Source organism: Salvelinus namaycush, chromosome 3 (assembly GCF_016432855.1).
Source record: "Salvelinus namaycush isolate Seneca chromosome 3, SaNama_1.0, whole genome shotgun sequence".
In the NCBI taxonomy this organism is placed as follows: domain Eukaryota; kingdom Metazoa; phylum Chordata; class Actinopteri; order Salmoniformes; family Salmonidae; genus Salvelinus; species Salvelinus namaycush.
Genome location: NC_052309.1, coordinates 55,095,233 through 55,115,383, shown reverse-complemented (window position 1 = coordinate 55,115,383; position 20,151 = coordinate 55,095,233). Strand labels below are relative to the sequence as shown.

The window sequence follows — 20,151 nt, the reverse complement described above, 5'->3', positions numbered from 1 at the left end:
TGTACAAAAAAAGTCTGCAAACAAGCAAATACCGGCCACGAACGATGTGTTTACAATACCACGTTGGTAATAAAGCATAATTTGTTCGACAGCAACTTCTGGGGTACCTAGCTAGCACCAATACAACCAGCCTGAAAACAATGACCAGTAGAAACTGGAGTCATGTTCATTATTCTTAGCAATGATTTAAGAATCCTTGTAAGTATTAGCTAGGTTGCCACTTGTTGTTCGCCTACTGAAATTGAAATTCAGTTCATGGAACAAAATAGCTAGCCAGCTACTTAACCCTGTTGCCCAAAGCTAACGTTATAAGCAGCCAGCTAGCTTCATCTGGCTAGTGAGGCTCGACCGGACCGGGTTATGTGCTGTGAAGCTAGCCACAATAAGGATTAGGCACAATAGTGGAATTTGTCATCGACAGTGATGCAAATGAATACAAATAGTAGAATTATGCCATACTTTTATTTTGAAGGCTAACCGCAAAGTCCACTATTGTGGCTAATACTTACTGTGGCTAGCTTACTGTGGATGGGTCCGACCACCATTAATCAAATAAGAACTGTCTTATAAATTAGTTTTTTTTTTAGATGATGACACCTAGCTATGTAGTTAGACAGCTACAGCTACTGAAACAGATTGTCATTTTGATATGTTTTTGGGGAAAAACAGTGTTTGCATCCATAAGCTAGGCACTGCAGGTGCGCGAGACAACTTTACCAGCATCATAGCATACGTATCGATGAATCGTTGTGACATATGAAATACGAGTGATAGTGTAATCAATGTGTAATAACTATGTAAAAAACGTACGAATGCGTTGAGTTATTATGTGACGTGCAGTCATATTCAGATCCTGATTGGTCAACAAGCTTATTTGACACGTCAAATAGTGTTATTTTGACACGTCAAATAGTGTTATTTTGACACGCCAAATAGTGTTATTTTGACACGTCAAATAGTGTTATTTTGACACGCAAAGACCCAAGCAGCGTTCCATAGAAATCCTGGTTGAGAATGAAACGACTGAAGAAATGAACAACAAAACAGCACAGCAAGTAAGTGAAAGAAATAGGTTTTGAATATGTTTTACTGGTAATGGGGACATACATAAATGCCAACAATTTTTGGGGGGGTGGTCAGTGTGGTGTGTAACCTTTATTTAACTTGGCAAGTCAGTTAAGATCAAATTCTTATTTACAATGACGGCCTACTCCGGCCAAACCCGGACGACGCTGGGCCAATTGTGCGCTGCCCTATGGGACTTCCAATCACGGCCGGATGTGATAGAGCCTGGATTCGAACCAGGGACTGTAGTGACGCCTCTTACACTGAGATGCAGTGCCTTAGACCGCTGCGTCCATGTGTGTGTGTTAAGCATTCTAGTACAGTTAAATAGTTAAGGCCCCTAAAATCTTAAATATCGGTTATCATTTTTTGGGGGGGCAAGGAAAATATCGGATATCGATACAGGCCAAAAATGTAATATCGGTGCCTCAATATATTTTACTAATGTTACTGCACCACAACAACAAATAAATACTTAAATATACTGACCAAAAATATAAATACAAGATGCAACACTTAAGATTTTACATCAGTCAATTGAAATAAATTCATTAGGCCCTAATCTATGGATTTCACATGACTAGGAATACAGATATGCATCTGTTGGTCACAGATACCTTAAAAAAAGGTAGGGGCGTAGATCAGAAAACCAGTCAGTATCTGCTGTGACCACCATTTGCCTCATGCAGCGCGACATCTCCTTCGCATAGAGTTGATCAGGCTGTTGATTGTGGCCTGTGGAATGTTGTCCCATACCTCTTCAATGGCTGTTTGAAATTGCTGGATATTGGCGGGAACTGGAACACATGGTTATAGAGTGAGTATGCAGGCCATGGGAAAACTGGGACATTTTCAGCTTTCAGGAATTGTGTACGGATGGGGCCGTGCATTACCATGCTGAAATACGAAGTGATGGCGGCACAACAATGGGCCTTAGGATCTCATTACGGTATCACTGTGCATTTAAATTCCCATCGATAAAAGGCAATTGTGTTTGTTGTCCGTAGCTTATGCCTGCCAATACCATAACCCCATCATCACTATGGGGCACTCTGTTCAGTGTTGACATCAGCAAACCGCTCGCCCACACGACGCCATACACGTGGTCTGCAGTTGTGAGGCCGGTTGGACGTACTGTCAAATTCTTTAAAACAACGTTGGAGGTGGCTTATGGTAGAGAAATTAACATTCAATTCTCTGGCAACAGTTCTGGTGGACAATCCTGCAGTCAACAGACCAATTGCCAATTCTGGCATTGTGTTGTGTGACAAAACGGCACATTTTAGAGTGGCCTTTTGTTGTCTCCAGCACAAGGTCCACCTGTGTAATGATCATGCTGTTTAATCAGTCTCTTGATATGCCACACCAGTCAGGTGGATGGATTATTTTGGCAAAGGAGAATTGCTCACTAATAGCGATGTAAACAAATTTGGGCAATTTCTGGGATCTTTTATTTCAGCTCATGAAACATGGGACCAACAGTTTACATGTTGCATTTTAATTTTTGTTCATTGTACGTAGAATTTTGTCCTTGTCCTCAAACATTTTATTGAAATACTGTAGAATTCCACTCCTTCTGGGGAGTGCTAATATAGCGGCCAGTGGCTTCAAGCTTCTCATTGGCCATTACATAGCATCAGCAATCCACGGTTTATACACATTATTGGTGTAGAGGCAGGTGAGCTGGTTCTCTCCTTTTGGACATTTCCTGGTGTTTTGGTCAAGCATAAGACATCAACCCTGTTACCCATAGATAGACAGGCTAGACATGTTATAACAACTTACATTTTTTTGTGATTCCTGTTACACATAACAATATTCTATTTCCCCTGACGCAAGGCGATTTATGGCTGATTTAAGATGAAAGATGATGGTCAACTATATTACTTTATTTGACACTTACTATAGTAATGGGAAAACATGTTTTTTATTGAACATGTGCTCTTGGTGGCAGAATGTAAACATTTGGTAAAAAGCTTTTTGCACAAAGTTACACTACCCAAAAGGTACTCATTTCGTGGATCGACTCACATTCATGTATCAGGTGGAGGCTAGAGAAAGGTTTAGAGAGGTCTCATAATGATGATGTCATGTGTATCTTGTCTAATACATGCAGGTTTCCAGTCGATGCTAGAGCGGGCGTCCCTTCATGCTTGTGAGGCAGAGAGAGAGAGCCAATGATGGATACATTACAAACCTTGACTGGAGGATTCTAAGCTATCCTCCCACATTGCAGTAGACTCAACTGGAAGAGTAGATTGGGACGTGAGTGGGGTAGGGTAGGGTGGGGAGAGAGAAGCAGGTTAAAGCATTTCACTCTGGTCCTAATTGGCTCTGACACATTCAGTAGTACAACCAAACCAAAACGTAGAAACCAAAGCCAACCCTAGAGAGAGCAGCCTGAGGCCAGATATGATATCAGACAGTCACACAGGAGTAGACAGAGGCACAGATAGATGGAGGAGATCAGAGGGGATGCTGAAGAGTGGGACCGCACTGAAACTATGGCAACTCCTATATCCAAATGCTTTAACCATGCATATAAGTGCAAGTGCATTAATAAAAGTGTTAGGCCTAATTTTCAACAACAAAAAAAACGACCTACTACATCTCAGTCTATAGCAGATCATTATAACGTTCTGTATATTTAATACTGTGAATCCACAAATCCCCTCTGGTCAGTGAGCAAGAAGGAGTGTGATAGAGAGAGAGAGAGAAAAAAAGGCAGACCAAAGGAAGAGTGGGCAAGAGGGAAGGAGAAAAGAGAGAGAGAAAGCCAGTCAGCAGCGACAGCGAGACACACCTTTCTTGGATCGTCTCGGTTTCGGCGGTGGGACAGGCCGACGCGGAAGCTTTGCATGTGAGCGAGTGCCTTTATGGAGTTTTAAAAAGGGAAACCAAATTTGAAACCATAAAGAAAAACACAGACAGACAGAGACACCAAATCGTGAAGAAGCAGACCAGACAAGAGACAGAATGAGTTTGAAGGCTGTAAAAAGCCATTTTAAAAACCAACCAACCAATAATAATAAAAAGCGAACAGAACACAGCAGGTGAGACCAAGTGGAAGTGAAAGGGTTAAAACATCTACAGAGATCATTGTGGGGGAACGATAAGCAGGAAATAGAAGCACATTGTTTGTCAGCTTGATCTAGTTGGCAGGGTGGGTAATGACGTGTGTGGTTCCTGAGGGTGTGTGTGTGCGCCTGTGTTTGTGGGGGTCCAAAGCAATGAGCCCCCAGAGCTTATTACACTAATTAAAGTGATTTGCATGACACAGAGTCGATGAAAAAATAAAAGAGAATTAGGCTTGGCAAAAGCTGAAGCTGGGATGATTATCCTAAAACAGTCAGTGACACAATCAAGTCTAAGTGAAGACAAACTACAAGAGCATACAAAGCAAATAGGCTGAACTACAGAGGGGTATCCTACGAATCAGGTTTGAAGAGATATTGAGGTAACTTTGGTTAACTCTGAGTTCAACTTGGGATAACCAGTCATACGAATGTGGCTCACTTTTTAGTCAGGTAAATTTCTATGGTAACGAATCCTTCAGAACTAACCTGCTCCGGGGCAGGCTAACTCAGGGATAACTCTACTTATCCTGAATGAAGTATCTGAGCCGCGAGTTGAGGACCAATAAAATCAGATTCCCTCCCTCTCGCAAAGATTGCATTATCATCCCCTTCATTTGAGAAAGACGGATGAAAGATTTTTTTATCAAATGGTTTTTTTGTGTTTAAGAAAATTGTAAAATGTTAAAATACCAAGTAATTTAGTAATGACAGAAAACATTTGAAACTTCACGCACAGTAAAACTTTCGTATGACAAATACAATTATTATGATACAATTTAGAGGTCGATTTCAAGTTTTCATAACAATCGGTCATTGCCATTTTTGGACACCGATTACATTGCACTCCACGAGGAGACTGCGTGGCAGGCTGACTACCTGTTACGCGAGTGCAGCAAGGAGCCAAGGTAAGTTGCTAGCTAGCATTAAACTTATCTTATAAAAAACAATCAATCAATCTTAACATTGTCACTAGTTAACTACACATGGTTGATGATATTACTAGTTTATCTAGCTTGTCCTGCATTGCATATAATCGATGCGGTGCCTGTTAATTTCTCATCGAATCACAGCCTACTTCGCCAAACGGGTGATGATTTAACAAGCGCATTCACGACAAAAAGCACTGTCGTTGCACCAATGTGTATCTAACCATAAACATCAATGCCTTTCTTTAAAATCAATACACAAGTATATATTTTTAAACCTGCATATTTAGTTCATATTGCCTGCTAACATGAATTTCTTTTAAGTAGGGAAATTGTGTCACTTCTCTTGCGTTCGGTGCAAGCAGAGTCAGGGTATATGCAGCAGTTTGGGCCGCCTGGCTCGTTGCGAACTGTGTGAAGACCATTTCTTCCTAACAAAGACCGTAATTAATTTGCCAGACTTGTACATAATTATGACATAACATTGAAGGTTGTGCAATGTAACAGCAATATTTAGACTTCGGGATGCCACCCGTTAGATAAAATACGGAACGGTTCCGTATTTCACTGAAAGAATAAACGTTTTGTTTTCGAAATTATAGTTTCCGGATTTGACCATATTAATGACCTAAAGCTCGTATTTATGTGTGTTATTATTTTATAATTAAGTCTATGATTTGATATAGCAGTCTGACTGAGCGGTGGTAGGCAGCAGCAGGCTTGTAAGCATTCATTCAAACAGCACTTTCCTGCATTTGCCTCAGTTCTTTGCTGTGCTTCAAGCATTGAGCTGTTTATGACTTCAAGCCTATCAACTCCCGAGATTAGGCTGGTGTAGCCGATGTGAAATGGCTAGCTAGTTAGCGGGGTGCGCGCTAATAGCGTTTCAATCGGTGACGTCACTCGCTCTGAGACCTTGAAGTAGTTGTTCCTAAAATGAAAGTGTTCATTCAGTATTGTTGTAACTGTCATTATTACAAATAAATAATTATTAAAAAAAAAACATACATACATATATATAAAAATCGTCCGATTAATTGGTATCGGCTTTTATTGGTCCTCCAATAATCGGTATCGGCATTGAAAAATCATAATCGGTCGACCTCTAATACAATGATTTTATCGATAGGAGTGGGAAACAAGGTGCTCATGCATTGATAAGCACACCAAAGAGCAGAAGGCATTTCTAAAAGCCCATTTCACACCATAGCCTGCTGAATTTGCAAGATAACTTTTGCTTCATTTTGATTTCGGCACAAATTGTCTCAATGAAGAGTTCGCCATTCGACTAACCACGTGGGATGTGCACGTGCAGTTGCAAGCCTGCTAGAGTTAGCGGCGGGTGGACGAGCAATATCCACCGTCGTAGTATATGGATGAAGCCTGAGCTGGAATGTGAGGCTACCTGAAGCTGGTTAGCTTTAGAAAACCCTGAGTAGATCTTGCTTGCTCAGTAGGATACCCCTCAGATTATTATTATTTTTTTTTCATTTTGAATTTAATCAAATAGTGCAATTTGGCCAGTTTTGTTAATTCTTACAAAGTAAATGGGTCAATTACAGTAAAAAGTTAATAGGTCAAATGAATGTTTTCCATTATCTAAGACGCAGCTGCTATTTTACCGGTTGTGAGGATTTCCCCCAACAGATTGTGGTGAAGAAACACAGACTTTTGCTTTCATTTCAAATTATTCAAGTTTGAAGTATAGTATATGATTGAGTCACAGCTGGTTGATTTCAAGACTAGTAAGAGAGGAGTAAAAAATAAAAATGGAGCATCTGTTGGCAGTTATGAAACTCACAACATCTGACACTTCACCCTAATGGTCATAGCTACAGTACTTCTGTATTGCCATTTTTACTTTCTTTCACTTCCACTCCACAACATGGACAATGGAGATTTCATTAAAACAAAACGACAAAGAACCTACCCACACCTGCTGAAAAGTGTTAGACCGCAGTTGGTGCATATTTTAAAGTGAAGTGTACAGGCTGACAACATCTATACAAACCATTGAGCTGACACCAAACAGAAAGAAAAATACAATTCAAATGTACTTGATTGATTGTTTGATTGCATGGGCAGTATGTTACTTGGATCAGAGAAGGGCCCTGTTTAATTGGACACTTGTGGGATGAACCCTGCTGGGATTGGCTGTTGATATGATTGACAGATGTAAAACCCTTTGATGATTGACTGGTGCTGTTACTGACAGTTGTGCCTACCTATCTTCTCCATGTTTGCGTGGGTAGACAGGAAGCCCTGCTGCAGGAGTGTCTCTCTGGTCTCCTCATCCTCCACCTGAATCTCAGACACCATGTTACACGGTACGTAACCATGACGACCGTTCAATTCGCCGTGGTAGAACCCGTCCGAGTCTTTATCTCCGTAGATCTGTACAGGAAAATGGAGGATGGGGAAGGTGAAGAGAGAAAACAAGATGGCTGCTGTTAGGTTGTGCCATTACTGTCTTAACTTATTAATAGAAGAAGCATAACATGGATAAACGTTTTGCCTTGAACAGCCTATAATTAATGATAGATTAGATGAGAGAATGTGTAAAACATGGTGCTAGGGATATCACTATTCCAGCAGGCAATACTATCATTTTAACCAGTTGGGTTCCATACCTTGATGATCTGTCCCTCTCTGAAGGGCAGTTCCTCCTCAGCGGCATCAGGGTTCGGGGACATGTTAACCGGGTCGTAGGGGAACAGCGCCACAAAGATACGCAACTCGTTGTCTCCTATAGGCCGTGCAGGCTCCATGCTCTCTTCATGCAAACACACAAACAGATCCGACATTATTTGGAGCAACAGTTAGCCTAAGCATTGCGGTGCATACACCTGGATTTGCCTGGTCACACACACCCACACACATCCCCCACGCCCACAGTTCTCAAAATCCACACGGAAGAGCCCACTTCCACTCTGTTAAAATGTGTGTGTTTTGTTTCGGGCCCCCAACAGGCTTGGGCCAGCTCTGACTGCATGTGTGTGTATATGGATGTGGGTACACAGACCTGCCAGTCACTGCGCCCCCTTATGATGAATTCAGACTTTTCTTGTGGCCCCCACCCCCATTAGAGTTGCCCATCACTGGTCTATGTGATGTAGTGATCAAGATGACTGATTACCTAGACCTATATGCAGGCCTATAGGGCAGTGTAGGGAATGTGAACTGCTGTAGTTAACTAGGACTTAAGCTGCACCAATGAGACAAGGTTCGATCTCATTAGGAGGGATCAGCCTATCTGTATGTAGAAACAGTCAGACTATAGGCAAGCAGAGCAGAGCTGACAGGAAGAAATAGACCACATTCATATCCTCTGTCTGTATAGATATCTGGAGATACTGTATGTGAGAACAACATCTTCGCTGATCCCTCCCTCCCTCTCTAGTGTCGTGGGGCGTACGTGCAGAGTGCATGTGTGTGTGTCCTATGTATGTATCTGCACGTTCCTTGTTCTTCCACCTGCCGCTGAGAATAGCAGAACTATATCTGTGAGCTTTTCCATGAGAACACAGCTGTGAGATTGAAAGAGGGAGAGAAAGAGAGTGAAAGAGGCAGAACGAGAGACAGGAGGGAAGGAAAGAGAGAGAGAGAGAGAGAGAGAGAGAGAGAGAGAGAGAGAGAGAGAGAGAGACTCCAGTTTGGTTGGTTTCACTGTGGGCTAATCTAGGGTACTATTTTCATGGTTGTCTCTTCCTCTCATCCATCTCATGTCATGACGAGCCATTTTGGAGTGAAGCCGGTTCTAAGCTTACAGGCCATCTCTCGCTCTCCCCAATCACCCTATCCCTGTTAAAGTCCCCCCCCCCCCCCCCCCCCCACACACACACAAACTCGTAATCTGACATCCTGGTGTCTTTCTCAGAGAGACAGAGACAGGCAGACAGAGAGGGAGAGAGATAAATCGCAGAACAAGAGAGACAGAGATAAAGAGAGAGAGCGCGTGAGAAGGGCGGGGGGGGATGGGGGGTGGCGAGAAGAAGGATGAGGAATGAGATTCTGACCATTGAGCTCCTGCCTGGCCTCTGCCCTGGTCAGCTTAGGGGAGAGCTCAGCCTGTCCACTCCACCCAGCATTAGCCTCCATCGACGGGTCTCTGCCAGGCTCCTGGTCAACATAAACGCACGCACGCACGCACGCACGCACGCACGCACGCACGCACGCACGCACGCACGCACGCACGCACGCACGCACGCACACACACACACACACACACACACACACACACACACACACACACACACACACACACACACACACACACACACACACACACACACACACACACACACACAGAGTCAGAGAGAAAGACAGCAGCACATAAGACAATAACTTGCATTCAGGTTGTACAGTAAGGGACTGCATGGTTAGAGACATGAGTAGTATGCAATAAGGATCAGGTGGTCTTTCAGGCCTTGTGCAGGTTGAATGAGTCTGGAGAAGCAACGGTGCCGTCAGACAGACAGACAAACAGACGCTAGGATCTCAGATAAAGAGGACATGCGACGCATGACAAGCCAACTACACAGACGCCGGTAGAGAAGAGGGAATTTAAATACAACCACGGGGTACAACGAGTGAGAACACACCCATTCTGCTGCAGCAGCTGCAATGGCCTGGAGGGCAGGTTTTCCCCGGCGCAGGGCCAGAGTGAGGGGGTCAGGCTGTGACCCCTCCACCCACCACTCAGAACTCATCTGCTCCACCACCACCTCCCCTCGTTCCCCGCGGTCATAGGTCAATGTATCCTCCTCGTCAGTCCCATACTCAATGTCGATCTCTGCTACCGAGCCCACAGGGGACTTGACCGTCCGAACGGTCTTGCTGACTAGGTAGGAGCATGGTGCGTGGCCGGTGGCCTGGGACGTTAACGCAGCGACCGCCATCTGACTCCGTAGCAAGGCTTCTCTTCTGAGCCTGTCCCCTAGCCCGCCTACCAGGGCAACCGTCCCCACTCCGTTCCTTCCCCCACCGTGGTGGGCATTCTGGGGGGCCTGACGCACCCACATCTCCTTACTGGGCCCGAGGACCAGCTCCCCCTCCTCAGGGTAGCTGATGCTGTTTACTGTGTCTGCGTAGTGGACCCTGTGCTGGGGCCGAGCCCTGACAACAGCACCACCACTATGTCTGGGTAAAGGCTCTTTGGCTTCAGCTCTGCTGCTGTGGTGGTGGTGGTGGTGGGGCTGGGGTTGGTCTTGGGTTCTGTGGTAGTGGGGGTCATCGGGGTGGAGGTGTGTGCGGCTGGGCCTGGCTTGGGACTGTCTTCGGTGGCGCCGGTGATTATAGTCCTCGTCCACGCTGTTGTCCTCTTCATCAGTGACCTCTGGGATGCTGAACAGGTGCTTGTTGAGGTGATGATGACCGTGATGGTAGTGGTAGGCCTGAGCCTGGGCCTGTGGAGGAAGCTTCAGGATACTCTCCAGAATCTCTTCGTCACTGTCCGGCACCTCCCACTGGTCTGGCTACAGGGGTCATGGGTCACAGAGGAGAGGGTGTAACAGGTTGAAGGTAAGAGGTTGGATGTAGGAGATGGAGATAGGAGGTCAGGAAGGAGGCGGATGTGAGCAGGTTGGGCAGGGCACGGTGGCATAAGGTAGGGGTGAAGTGTGACATACAAAAAAAAAAAAAAAGAATCAAAACAGTGAGTGAATTCAAGAATGAAAGAGGGAAAGTAAAGCAAACGTAACAAAAACAGAGGCTGTCCTCCTCAGCAAGATCAGTAAAATCAAGTGTTTGTAGTGAATGTTTACCCTGTCGGCTCCTGTGGTGTACCCTCGGGCCAGGGTGGGTCCACGGGGGTCTGAGTACATGTCCTCCTCCTCTTCCTCCAGGATATCAGACAGGTCCGAGCCCCTACTGTTCTCTGTTGCACCGTACGGAGGCTCCACCAGGCCAACAGCATAACCCTGACACACAGAGCACAACCACACAGTACAACAGGACAGGCTTAGAGCATGTGGATTAACCAATCATGTCAATACAAGTGAAACGTAAATTGACTAGGTAAATCCTCCAAATGCTCATTTTCATAGTAGGAAATGTTACTATGAACATTGGTATGTCTTGGTATAATGCCTCTATCCTCAATGCTCTCTAGTCCAGGGGTTCCCAAACTTTTTTGGCCCACAACTCCATTTTGATATCTGAAAGTTTGCACGACCCCAACCATTTGAAATAAATTATGTAATTAAACATCCAATGTTTACTTTTTTATTTGTGGCTATGTGTAACGTCCTGACCAGAGTTCTTATGTGTTTTGCTTGTTTAGTGTTGGTCAGGACGTGAGCTGGGTGGGAATTCTATGTTGTGTGTCTAGTTCGTCTGTTTCTGTGTTCAGCCTAATATGGTTCTCAATCAGAGACAGCTGTCAATCGTTGTCCCTGATTGAGAATCATATATAGGTGGCTTGTTTTGTGTTGGGGATTGTGGGTGGTTGTTTCCTGTCTCTGTGTTTGTATTCTGCACCAGATAGGACTGTTTCGGTTTGCCACATTTTGTTATTTTGTTCGTTGTAAGTGTTCACTGTTTTTGTTGAATTAAACATGTTGAGCACTGGCTACGCTGCGTGTTGGTCCGATCCCTGTTTCACCCTCTCTTATAGTGAAGAGAGGGAAGGCTGCCGTTACACTATGACAGTCAATTGCAAATTAGTCTAACATAATCTCTCTTATCTCACCACCACTAATGAGATGGGTGTGCTTGATGCATGTTGAGTCAGAGCTTCTCAAAGTCAGGGGGCGTGGTCGACAGTACGCACCTCATCTCTGCGGTCACATCCAACCTGGATATATTTTTTATATTTTTTATATATGCAGACGAGAGCACTGAATCCAGCTTCACACAGATATAAGCTGATGAAGGGTACCATGCGTTTTAATGCTCAGAGGGAGACGGAAGTGGATTCCCTTTGAGTCAGGAAGCAAAACTCCTCCGTAGTGACCTGTACTTTTGCTGCATTGTCTGCAGCATTCGGTCCCATGACAGCTCGATCAGCTGTTTGACTTCACTTACCGGCATGTCGACTGAGCCAGGATCACAGTCAAACTGATTGGGAAGCAGGTCCCAAAGTGCTCTTCCAAGCATTGGAGGTGCACAGTCACCACTCATGTGGGACGCTTACTGATGCTGTTTTCTGTTAGAAACATGCACAGCCGAGGGAAGGGGGCATGGTCCGCTTTTGAAAAACTCTCTCCAATAAGAATTCTTTCCTATCTGACAAAGGTATTAAATGTGAGTTTCTGTGCCTCGACCTTCTCACACTTTATTTTCCGGTAATATCAAAGTCTCTGCAATATTGTGTGGTTTCATAGCATAGCAGGCCTATCCATTCACAATGGAACGATTCAAGCGCAATTGTCAAGTGCGGCCTTTTCCCATGAGCTAAGGTGCTCTCTGGTTGAATTTGATCTTTTACATTTGAATAATTTTCATTTAGATTTTTAAGGGTAACCACTTTACAATGATTTTGAGATACAAATACGATATTATAATATATATAAAAAACGACGTATTTTGAAAAATAAATTCATTATCCATTGACCCCATTTCATATCAGGTGACCCCATATGGAGTCACGACCCCTAGTCTAAAGCACCATGTTGATAAATACGAGGTAATGATCCCACAGCCTTTCCTAGACCTAGATGAGTTACTGGTTCATCTAGTCAAGGGGTGAGGCTGGGTGAGAAAGTTTCTTTCTGCAATGAACATCATCAGAGGATTAAAGCACAGAGTTCTAGCCAATGTGAGGGGAACATTGGAACAATAAAGAACACATCAGAGTTGCCGTGCATATTGCATCTGCCCAGAAAACTGGCAATGATATTTAATGTGTCACATTCCAAAAAAGCACAGTCAGTCCTAAATAACTAACTAACCAACCAACCAACCTGTGGCTGCCTGCTGAAGCCTGGGTCCTTCTCCTGCCTGAGGAACTCCTCCATGGACACCAGGCGTGTGGTCGACCTCTCCATAGAGTAGTCTGGTTCTGACTCCAGGGGAGAGGGGGCTTTGGGGGGCAGGAGAGAGTGTCTGTCCTGGGTTGGGGTGGGGCAGGGCTCAGGGGTTGAAAGGTTTGCACGGGAGTCGTCTTCCATGGGGAGAAAGTCTGTGATGGACATGACGGGACGGGGAGCTCCGGGGATTTCTGTGACTGCTCTGCTCTGCTCCATGGCTGCTGCTGGGACTAGGCCTGGGACTGGACTCTGGTTGGGGGGCAAGGCTGCATTGACCTGGAGAACAGACAGGCGTACATACAACATACACTTAGTTAAAATAGTTATAATAATGTAAACTAGATAATAACATACCTCTAGTACTATATATTTTAGAGCAGTTGCAAGGCTCCAGACTGAGACCATTTAGTCGCATTTTGCGATTCTTAGGCTGTGCGAGTAAAATGTTTGATTGGTCGCATCGGTGCGAACTGCAAATTCAAGCTGGTCACTCAAAACATATTTTGGGGCAGCTAAAAGCATGATTTGATAAAACAGTAGCCTAAAGTGCATTATTTTCCTGATCCCTGTATGAAAGTGTCTGCCCTGTCCCTGTGTCTGTTTCTCCTTTCGCGCTGAGTAGGCTAGTGGGAAAGAAAAATGATTGCAACATTAAAAAAATGCAATTGCGCCAAAATAAACGTTTTGAAAGCAGTTGTGCCTGTTGGTGAGAGGAGGGTCTCAGCTCTCTGCAGGTATTACTCTCAACATTGACCGTGTGCGGAGACTGCACAGGCCATAGACATAAATGGGTATGCTGCAAAGTTTTTAGGACATTACATTTACTGTTACATTCATCAATTACACGGCTAACTAGCAACATATTATATTTAGCGATCTACCTAATGCATTTTGAGTTTCCACTTCCTCAGATGGTGAATTAGCCCCAAATGAATTACCTTATGTGATATTTAATTTATACACACAAAATTTTGCTAAGCAAATGAATCTCTATTGAACAGAATAAATGTGCAATTCTGGAGCCTTATATTGAGAGTAAAATATAGCAACAATAGAGTAATTATCAACCCAAAATTCATGACAATCACTGGTTTAGGTTACACATAAAAATATCTTGATCATGAATCCCTGCTTGAACATGTTTCATGAATCATACCGTCTCAGTAGCACTGCGAATTACTTCATAAAATGACTGCAATTTTTTTACTATTGTGTGATGCCGCAACAAAGTTTTGTGCGACCGAATAATGGGCTGGTGCCACAAACTGTTAGTGTCACCAGTGCCACCACAGGAAAAAGTAAGTCTGGAGCCATGAGGTGAGTTCTAGAGTTCTAGATGACAGTTTTAGAGGAGGTGTTGTTGCATTATTGTAAGTACCGTTGTGTTGATGTGAGAGGCTGGTGGTAGCATGGCCTGACAGGCTGGTTGTATTGGTGGTGACATCATAGCCTCATAGGCTGATGGTACTGATGGCAACTTGGCCTGATAGTTTGGTGCTACTGGAGGTGACATGGTGGCCTCATGCACTGCCAAGGCATCCCGAGGGGGAGCAGGAGACTTTGCTAAGGGGTTGGCCCAGGCCTCTGCGTACGAGGCAGGGAGCGGGGAGGAGGCCTCTGTGTGGAGGGTGTGGACTGGGGGAGAGTTGGCAGAGGGCAGCCCCCCGTTAGGGACCATGGCGTGTGCGTCTAGCGGCGGTGAGGCCGTGGCGTAGGGTAGCGTGGAGACTTTGGCAGCTGAGTTCCCATAGGACGGGGATTGGGGCTGTATGGGTGGTGATGAAGACAGGAAGGGGGGTGACTGGTGGACAGGGGGTGACTGGTAGGGTGGTGACTGGTGAACGGGGGGTGACGAGGAGCATGGGGCGGAGGTAGCCGAGGCCTGGTCCGTCATGATGGCGGCTAGCTTGGCGGGCACGTTGACTGGCACAGAGTCGGTGGACTCCCCGTGGGCGGACATGGTGCGCACGGTGAGTTGGTGGGCCGTCATAAGGGACTGGATTTGAGACGGGCCCATTAGGGCACTGCCTGCCGTAGGGGATGACACCTCCAACACCTAGGGTACGGCAAAATAGGAGATGGGTAGTGTCAGCTGCACAGACACATACTCTCTACACAAAATATCCTCACAGCAAAACACTCCTCACACACACTATCCTCACACACACTATCCTCACACAGAGATGTAAAACACTTCTGACTTAAAAGGATATAAAAATTAGCGGCATAGGACAGGGCATCATCACAGATACTGTTCACAGCCCAAGCTGAAGCACTGCAACTACCATGGCACATTTAAACACAAACCAGCGTCTTGAGGAAGAGAGCAACAGACTCAGTGGCTCTTTAGAGCACAGAACCTCTCTGAAAACACTGGCTTGACAGACACACCGATTCAAACTCATTTCAAAAGCATTTCCCTCTCAGCATAATTTCATCCCCATTACATCCAAAACCTTAAACACTCTCCTCTGTTTCCAGTGCATTCAGGTCCAGAAACACAACACTACAGTTATATTGCCTTTTTCTTGTCAGCGTAGATGGTGTATCCGGTGACGCGGACTCCGTTGGAGGTCCCAGCAGCATCGATGGTGACAGGCAGCCAGCTGATAAGGGCGATTCCCGGGGAGGGCCCCTGCTCCAGCTGCACATCCAGAGGAGCATCAGGGGGACCTGGGAGAGGAGGTAATTGTTAGGAATTTTGTTAATAAATAGTTAAAACAAATTCTAGCTTTAGATAAAACTATAACAAATTGAACTCTGCATGCCTGGTGAAAAGAGATTTGTGTTGTGGGTCATAAAATAAGCAGAAAGGGTCATTAAACTATGGTTGAACTGACCCAACTTAGCCCTGAGGTGTTTAGATAAACTTTTTAGGTCTTCCATTATCTTGAGTTGTCTGCTAAAGTGGTAATAAATTATAGTGAGCCTTCAGGATAAATGATTATATATGTGTCATGTGAGTGCCCTGTGAAGTTGGAATGAACTTTTGAACCTGTTTTCTATTTGTCAGGACAATGAGACTATTCTGTAACCTATGACGTCATATATTGTATATAAATCTGTGTTTATGATCAAATGGGAGCGTGCTCCGAGAATAAACACTATTATTATCTAATTTTGATAAGACTGTATCCTGTCTATTTTATGTTAATAAGTATCTTACAAATTCTTATAAATAGACAGATTGAATTTAATTAATGAGTACATTAGAGGAATTATTTAATTCCACTAACAGTAATACATCTTAGAAGACAAGCACATCTTAGGTCTTAAACAGGCCCTGATTTCATTTGTCCTCTCTAATCAGGGCCTGTTTTAAAGACCTGGGAACACCAGGTGAGTGGAATATATTTTCATGTAAAAAATTAAACCAGCAGTTCTTCAGCACTCTTTGATCTCCAGTATCTCTCTACCCTGTTTGCTCACTTACCTGCGGCCAGCATGGTAAAGGTAGTGGTGGCGGTCTTGTGTTCCCGCCTCTCCTGGGGAAGCTCCCAGGGGGTTTGGTGTGGCCGAGCCTCCACCTTGACCGTGTAGTGCAGGCTGGGGGAAAGGTTACTGAGGCACAGCGAGTAGCTGCCAGCCTTCACCAGCTCCATCTCCTCCTCGTTCAAGGACACAATGTGCACATAGTTACTGTTGCTGGGCAGCCACGACAGGCTGGCCGAGGTGGCGGTGACACGGTCGACTCTGAGCTGGGTGGGCGCCACACATACGTCCCTGCCCACCAGCATGGAGCAACGGAGCTGGTCCGAGCTGCCGCGCTCAGTCAGGCTCTGCACAGACACTCGATAGGCCTTGAGATTGACGTCTAGTCTCTCTAGGACAGCTTTAGTCTGAGAGCCGAAGGGCACGTTGAGCCTCAGCTCCTGGTCCACGTACACATTGTAGCTCCACACATTGCCCCAGCCCGCTGGCACCAGCGGCCCATCCCAGCCAATGATGATGCTCTTGGCCAGCTGCTTGATGAGGGTGAGCTTGCGCGGGTAAGGCACAGTGTCCACCCCCACCTCCAGGTCTAGGTCCAGGCCGTTGGTGAGGGGGGCTGGGGAGAGGAGGGGTCGGAAGGAGGGGTCCGAGGGGGCCGGGACCTGCTCCCCTGAGGGGAAAGAGACGGATAGGGGACCTGGGTTGGAGGCTGCAAACGTAGGGTCGATCTTCTCAGAGGTACCTGGGCCCCCCAGGCGGAGGTGGTGTTGGTGGCTGGCACTGTGCAGGCTGCTGTCCAGCAAGGAGTTGTGGGATATGTCCGTGCCCTCTGGAACATGGGCGCTCATCATGTCATCATCTGAGACGCGCTCCACAAAGTTGGAGGGGACCAGCCCTCTCCGCCCGTCCATCAGCTCACCTGCAGGGGGACACAGAGAGACAGACTTGTGTTTGGTATGTCGACACTAAAAACCTGGACCGTGTTAAAATGTCAGTGTTAAAATGGGAACTTTCAGTGTAAAAAAATCTAACTTTATAAAACTGTTATGAAATTAAAGTGCCAATGAACAGTAGAAAAAATAACAGAGGGATGGGTTTGGAGAAATGTAACCACTCAATTTCAAATTCAGAGCTACAGATGCAAGGACTGACCATCCATGATATCAAAATTATAGTTTTAACCATGTTTTGAGGCTATATAATATTTGTTTACATTTACTTTGGAGTAAAACAACCTTACATTTTGGGTTTTGATGGAGTACAACAGTTGAACTTAGCTCATGAGGCATTTATACGTTATTTTCTTTAAGAATAAATGTTTTGGATGTAGCAACTGCTGATTGCCCCTTTGAGGTTTTGGAGAAGGCTCACCTTCATAGAAGCCGTCGTCATCCATACCGCCATAAACATAGATGTACTCCCCAGCGGTGAGTGGCAGCTCCACCTCTGGGTTATCATTTGGACCATCATAGGGGTTATAGCTGGGGAAAAATAAAGTCACATTATCAACACTAATGTATTATAAACATTACCCTTCTCATCGCATTGTTACAGTTGAATGCTGAGATAGACAAAAACGATAACATTCTTAGTGAGAGACAAAATTATCATAACTGGTCTCCAATTCAATCTAATAAATACCGCCACTATAGTGAAGGCATACTGTTGCTTTGGCCAAATCTGTGTCTGCCAGTCCTTACCTGTATCTGCCGATGAAGACCTGTAGCTTGGCGGCTCCTCTGAGAGTGGTGTAAGGTGCTGGGGACACATCAATGTCCAACTCCTCCACTTCACTGGCTGTGTCAACCTTAGAACATGACAGTCAACAATGAGGCCACTGGAAACCTGTTATACTGGGTGGCTCAGTTGGTAAGAGCTTGGTGCGAGCAATGTCAATTCCTAGCAATGTCCATTCCTAGCCAGGTTCAATTCCTACAGTTTCACATATTCATACAAAAAACATATACTCACTGGAATGTAAGTGTCATGTTTTGTCTTTGATCATCATGTCTTGTCCCTGTGCTTCCCTCTGCTGGTCTTATTAGGTTCTTTCCCTCTTTCTATCCCTCTCTCTCCCCCTCCCTCTCTCCCTCTCTCGCTCTCTCTCTCTATCGTTCCGTTCCTGCTCCCAGCTGTTTCTCATTCTCCTAACTACCTCATTTACTCTTTCACACCTGTCCCCTATTTTGCCCTCTGATTAGAGTCCCTATTTCTCCCTCTGTTTTCCGCTTCTGTCCTTGTCGGATTCTTGTTTGATGTTTGCTGTTCTGTGTCCTTGTTCCGCCCTGTCGTGTTTTTGCCTTCTTCAGATGCTGCGTGTGAGCAGGTGTCTATGTCAGCTACGGCCTGTGCCTTCCTGAAGCGACCTGCAGTCTGTGGTCGCGTCTCCAGTCGTTCCTCTCTACTGACGAGAGGATTTCAGTTTCCTGTTTTGGATTTACCTAGGATAATATCCAGGAGTATCATTGTTTGTTAAAGACTGGAATAAAGACTCGGTTTCTATTAAGTCGCTTTTGGGTCCTCATTCACCAGCATAACAGTAAGTGGCTTTGGATAAAAGTGCTTCCTTAGTGTTATATATAATTTCTACTGGAACCTTGAGCTGCCAGCAGGTCAACATCTTCCCAACACCTGGCTGGATCAATGCCTCCTGAATAGTAGAAGGCCAGGACCACACGCAGGATATGTTTTTCTGCCATTGACTTACTCCCTCAGAGATTGTGCAATGAGATTTATGTATAATGTGAGCAATGGGCACAATTCACAGTGGATTGGGACACTGGCCACTAACAAGCTGCTTATACAGAATGTTCTCTTCTCTGAAAATGCTCCCTTTAATACCACACAGCATCAGCTTAATGATCTGACTGCCTATGTTTACCTCTGGCTAATACTGTAGGCAACGGGTAGGCAACTAGATTCAGCCATGGGACAGTTTTTGTCCAGAACATGACTATAATCGGGTAAAATGAAGGGGGGAGGGGTGTGCATCTTTGTTAACAGCAGCCGGTGCGCAATCTCTAATGATAAGGAAGTCTCAAGTTTTTGCTCGCCGGAGTTAGAATACCTCATAATAAGCTGCAGACCATACTATTTACCAAGAGAGTTTTCATCTATATATTTCGTAGCTGTCTATTTACCACCATAAACCGATGCTGGCACTAAGACCACACTCAACGAGCTGTAGAAGGCCATAAGCAAAGAAGAAAATGCACACCCAGAGGCGGCACTTTTCGTGGCCGGTGATTTTAATGCAGTGAAACTGAAATCCGTTTTACCTGCTCATTCCGTTTGCTCGAAAATGGATAAATGGCAAAAAAAAGTAAGGCCGCAACCATAGATACACATACCAGCTCTACTGGTAGTACTGCTACTACCAGCAGTACTACACCTGCACCTGTCGACGACACAAGTTGTTCTGCTTCCACGAGCACATTCAATGTTAGCATCAGTAATTCTACAATTGTTGTTAGCCCAGCTAGCATGAACACTGACAGTTGTGAATCTGATGCAGCCCGAAGAGCTACTGCCCCCTTACCCGGGGAAGCACCGAACAACAGACAGGGACGTTGGACCATCGAAGAGGCGCAAATATAATGAGAACTACATTGATTTGGGGTTCACATATATTGGGAGTAGTGCCTTTCCTCAGCCACAGTGTGTTATATGTGCAAAAGTACCATC

The 20,151-nt window shown here is 45.1% G+C and overlaps 1 protein-coding gene across 1 annotated transcript in view; it reads right to left on the bottom strand.

Moving 5' to 3' along the window:
• Window positions 1-20,151, bottom strand: part of LOC120043921 (peripheral-type benzodiazepine receptor-associated protein 1) — a 52,744-nt gene that overhangs the window by 9,582 nt on the left and 23,011 nt on the right. Inside the window, exons 6-17 of the mRNA XM_038988522.1 lie at window positions 18,168-18,274; window positions 17,839-17,948; window positions 17,249-17,386; window positions 16,469-17,137; window positions 15,557-15,708; window positions 14,414-15,091; window positions 12,970-13,311; window positions 10,831-10,986; window positions 9,670-10,542; window positions 7,699-7,839; window positions 7,294-7,462; window positions 3,263-3,310 (exon numbers count right to left, since the gene is read on the bottom strand). Coding sequence (XP_038844450.1) covers window positions 3,263-3,310; window positions 7,294-7,462; window positions 7,699-7,839; window positions 9,670-10,542; window positions 10,831-10,986; window positions 12,970-13,311; window positions 14,414-15,091; window positions 15,557-15,708; window positions 16,469-17,137; window positions 17,249-17,386; window positions 17,839-17,948; window positions 18,168-18,274 — 3,583 coding nt within the window. The remainder of the gene's footprint in view (window positions 1-3,262; window positions 3,311-7,293; window positions 7,463-7,698; window positions 7,840-9,669; window positions 10,543-10,830; window positions 10,987-12,969; window positions 13,312-14,413; window positions 15,092-15,556; window positions 15,709-16,468; window positions 17,138-17,248; window positions 17,387-17,838; window positions 17,949-18,167; window positions 18,275-20,151) is intronic.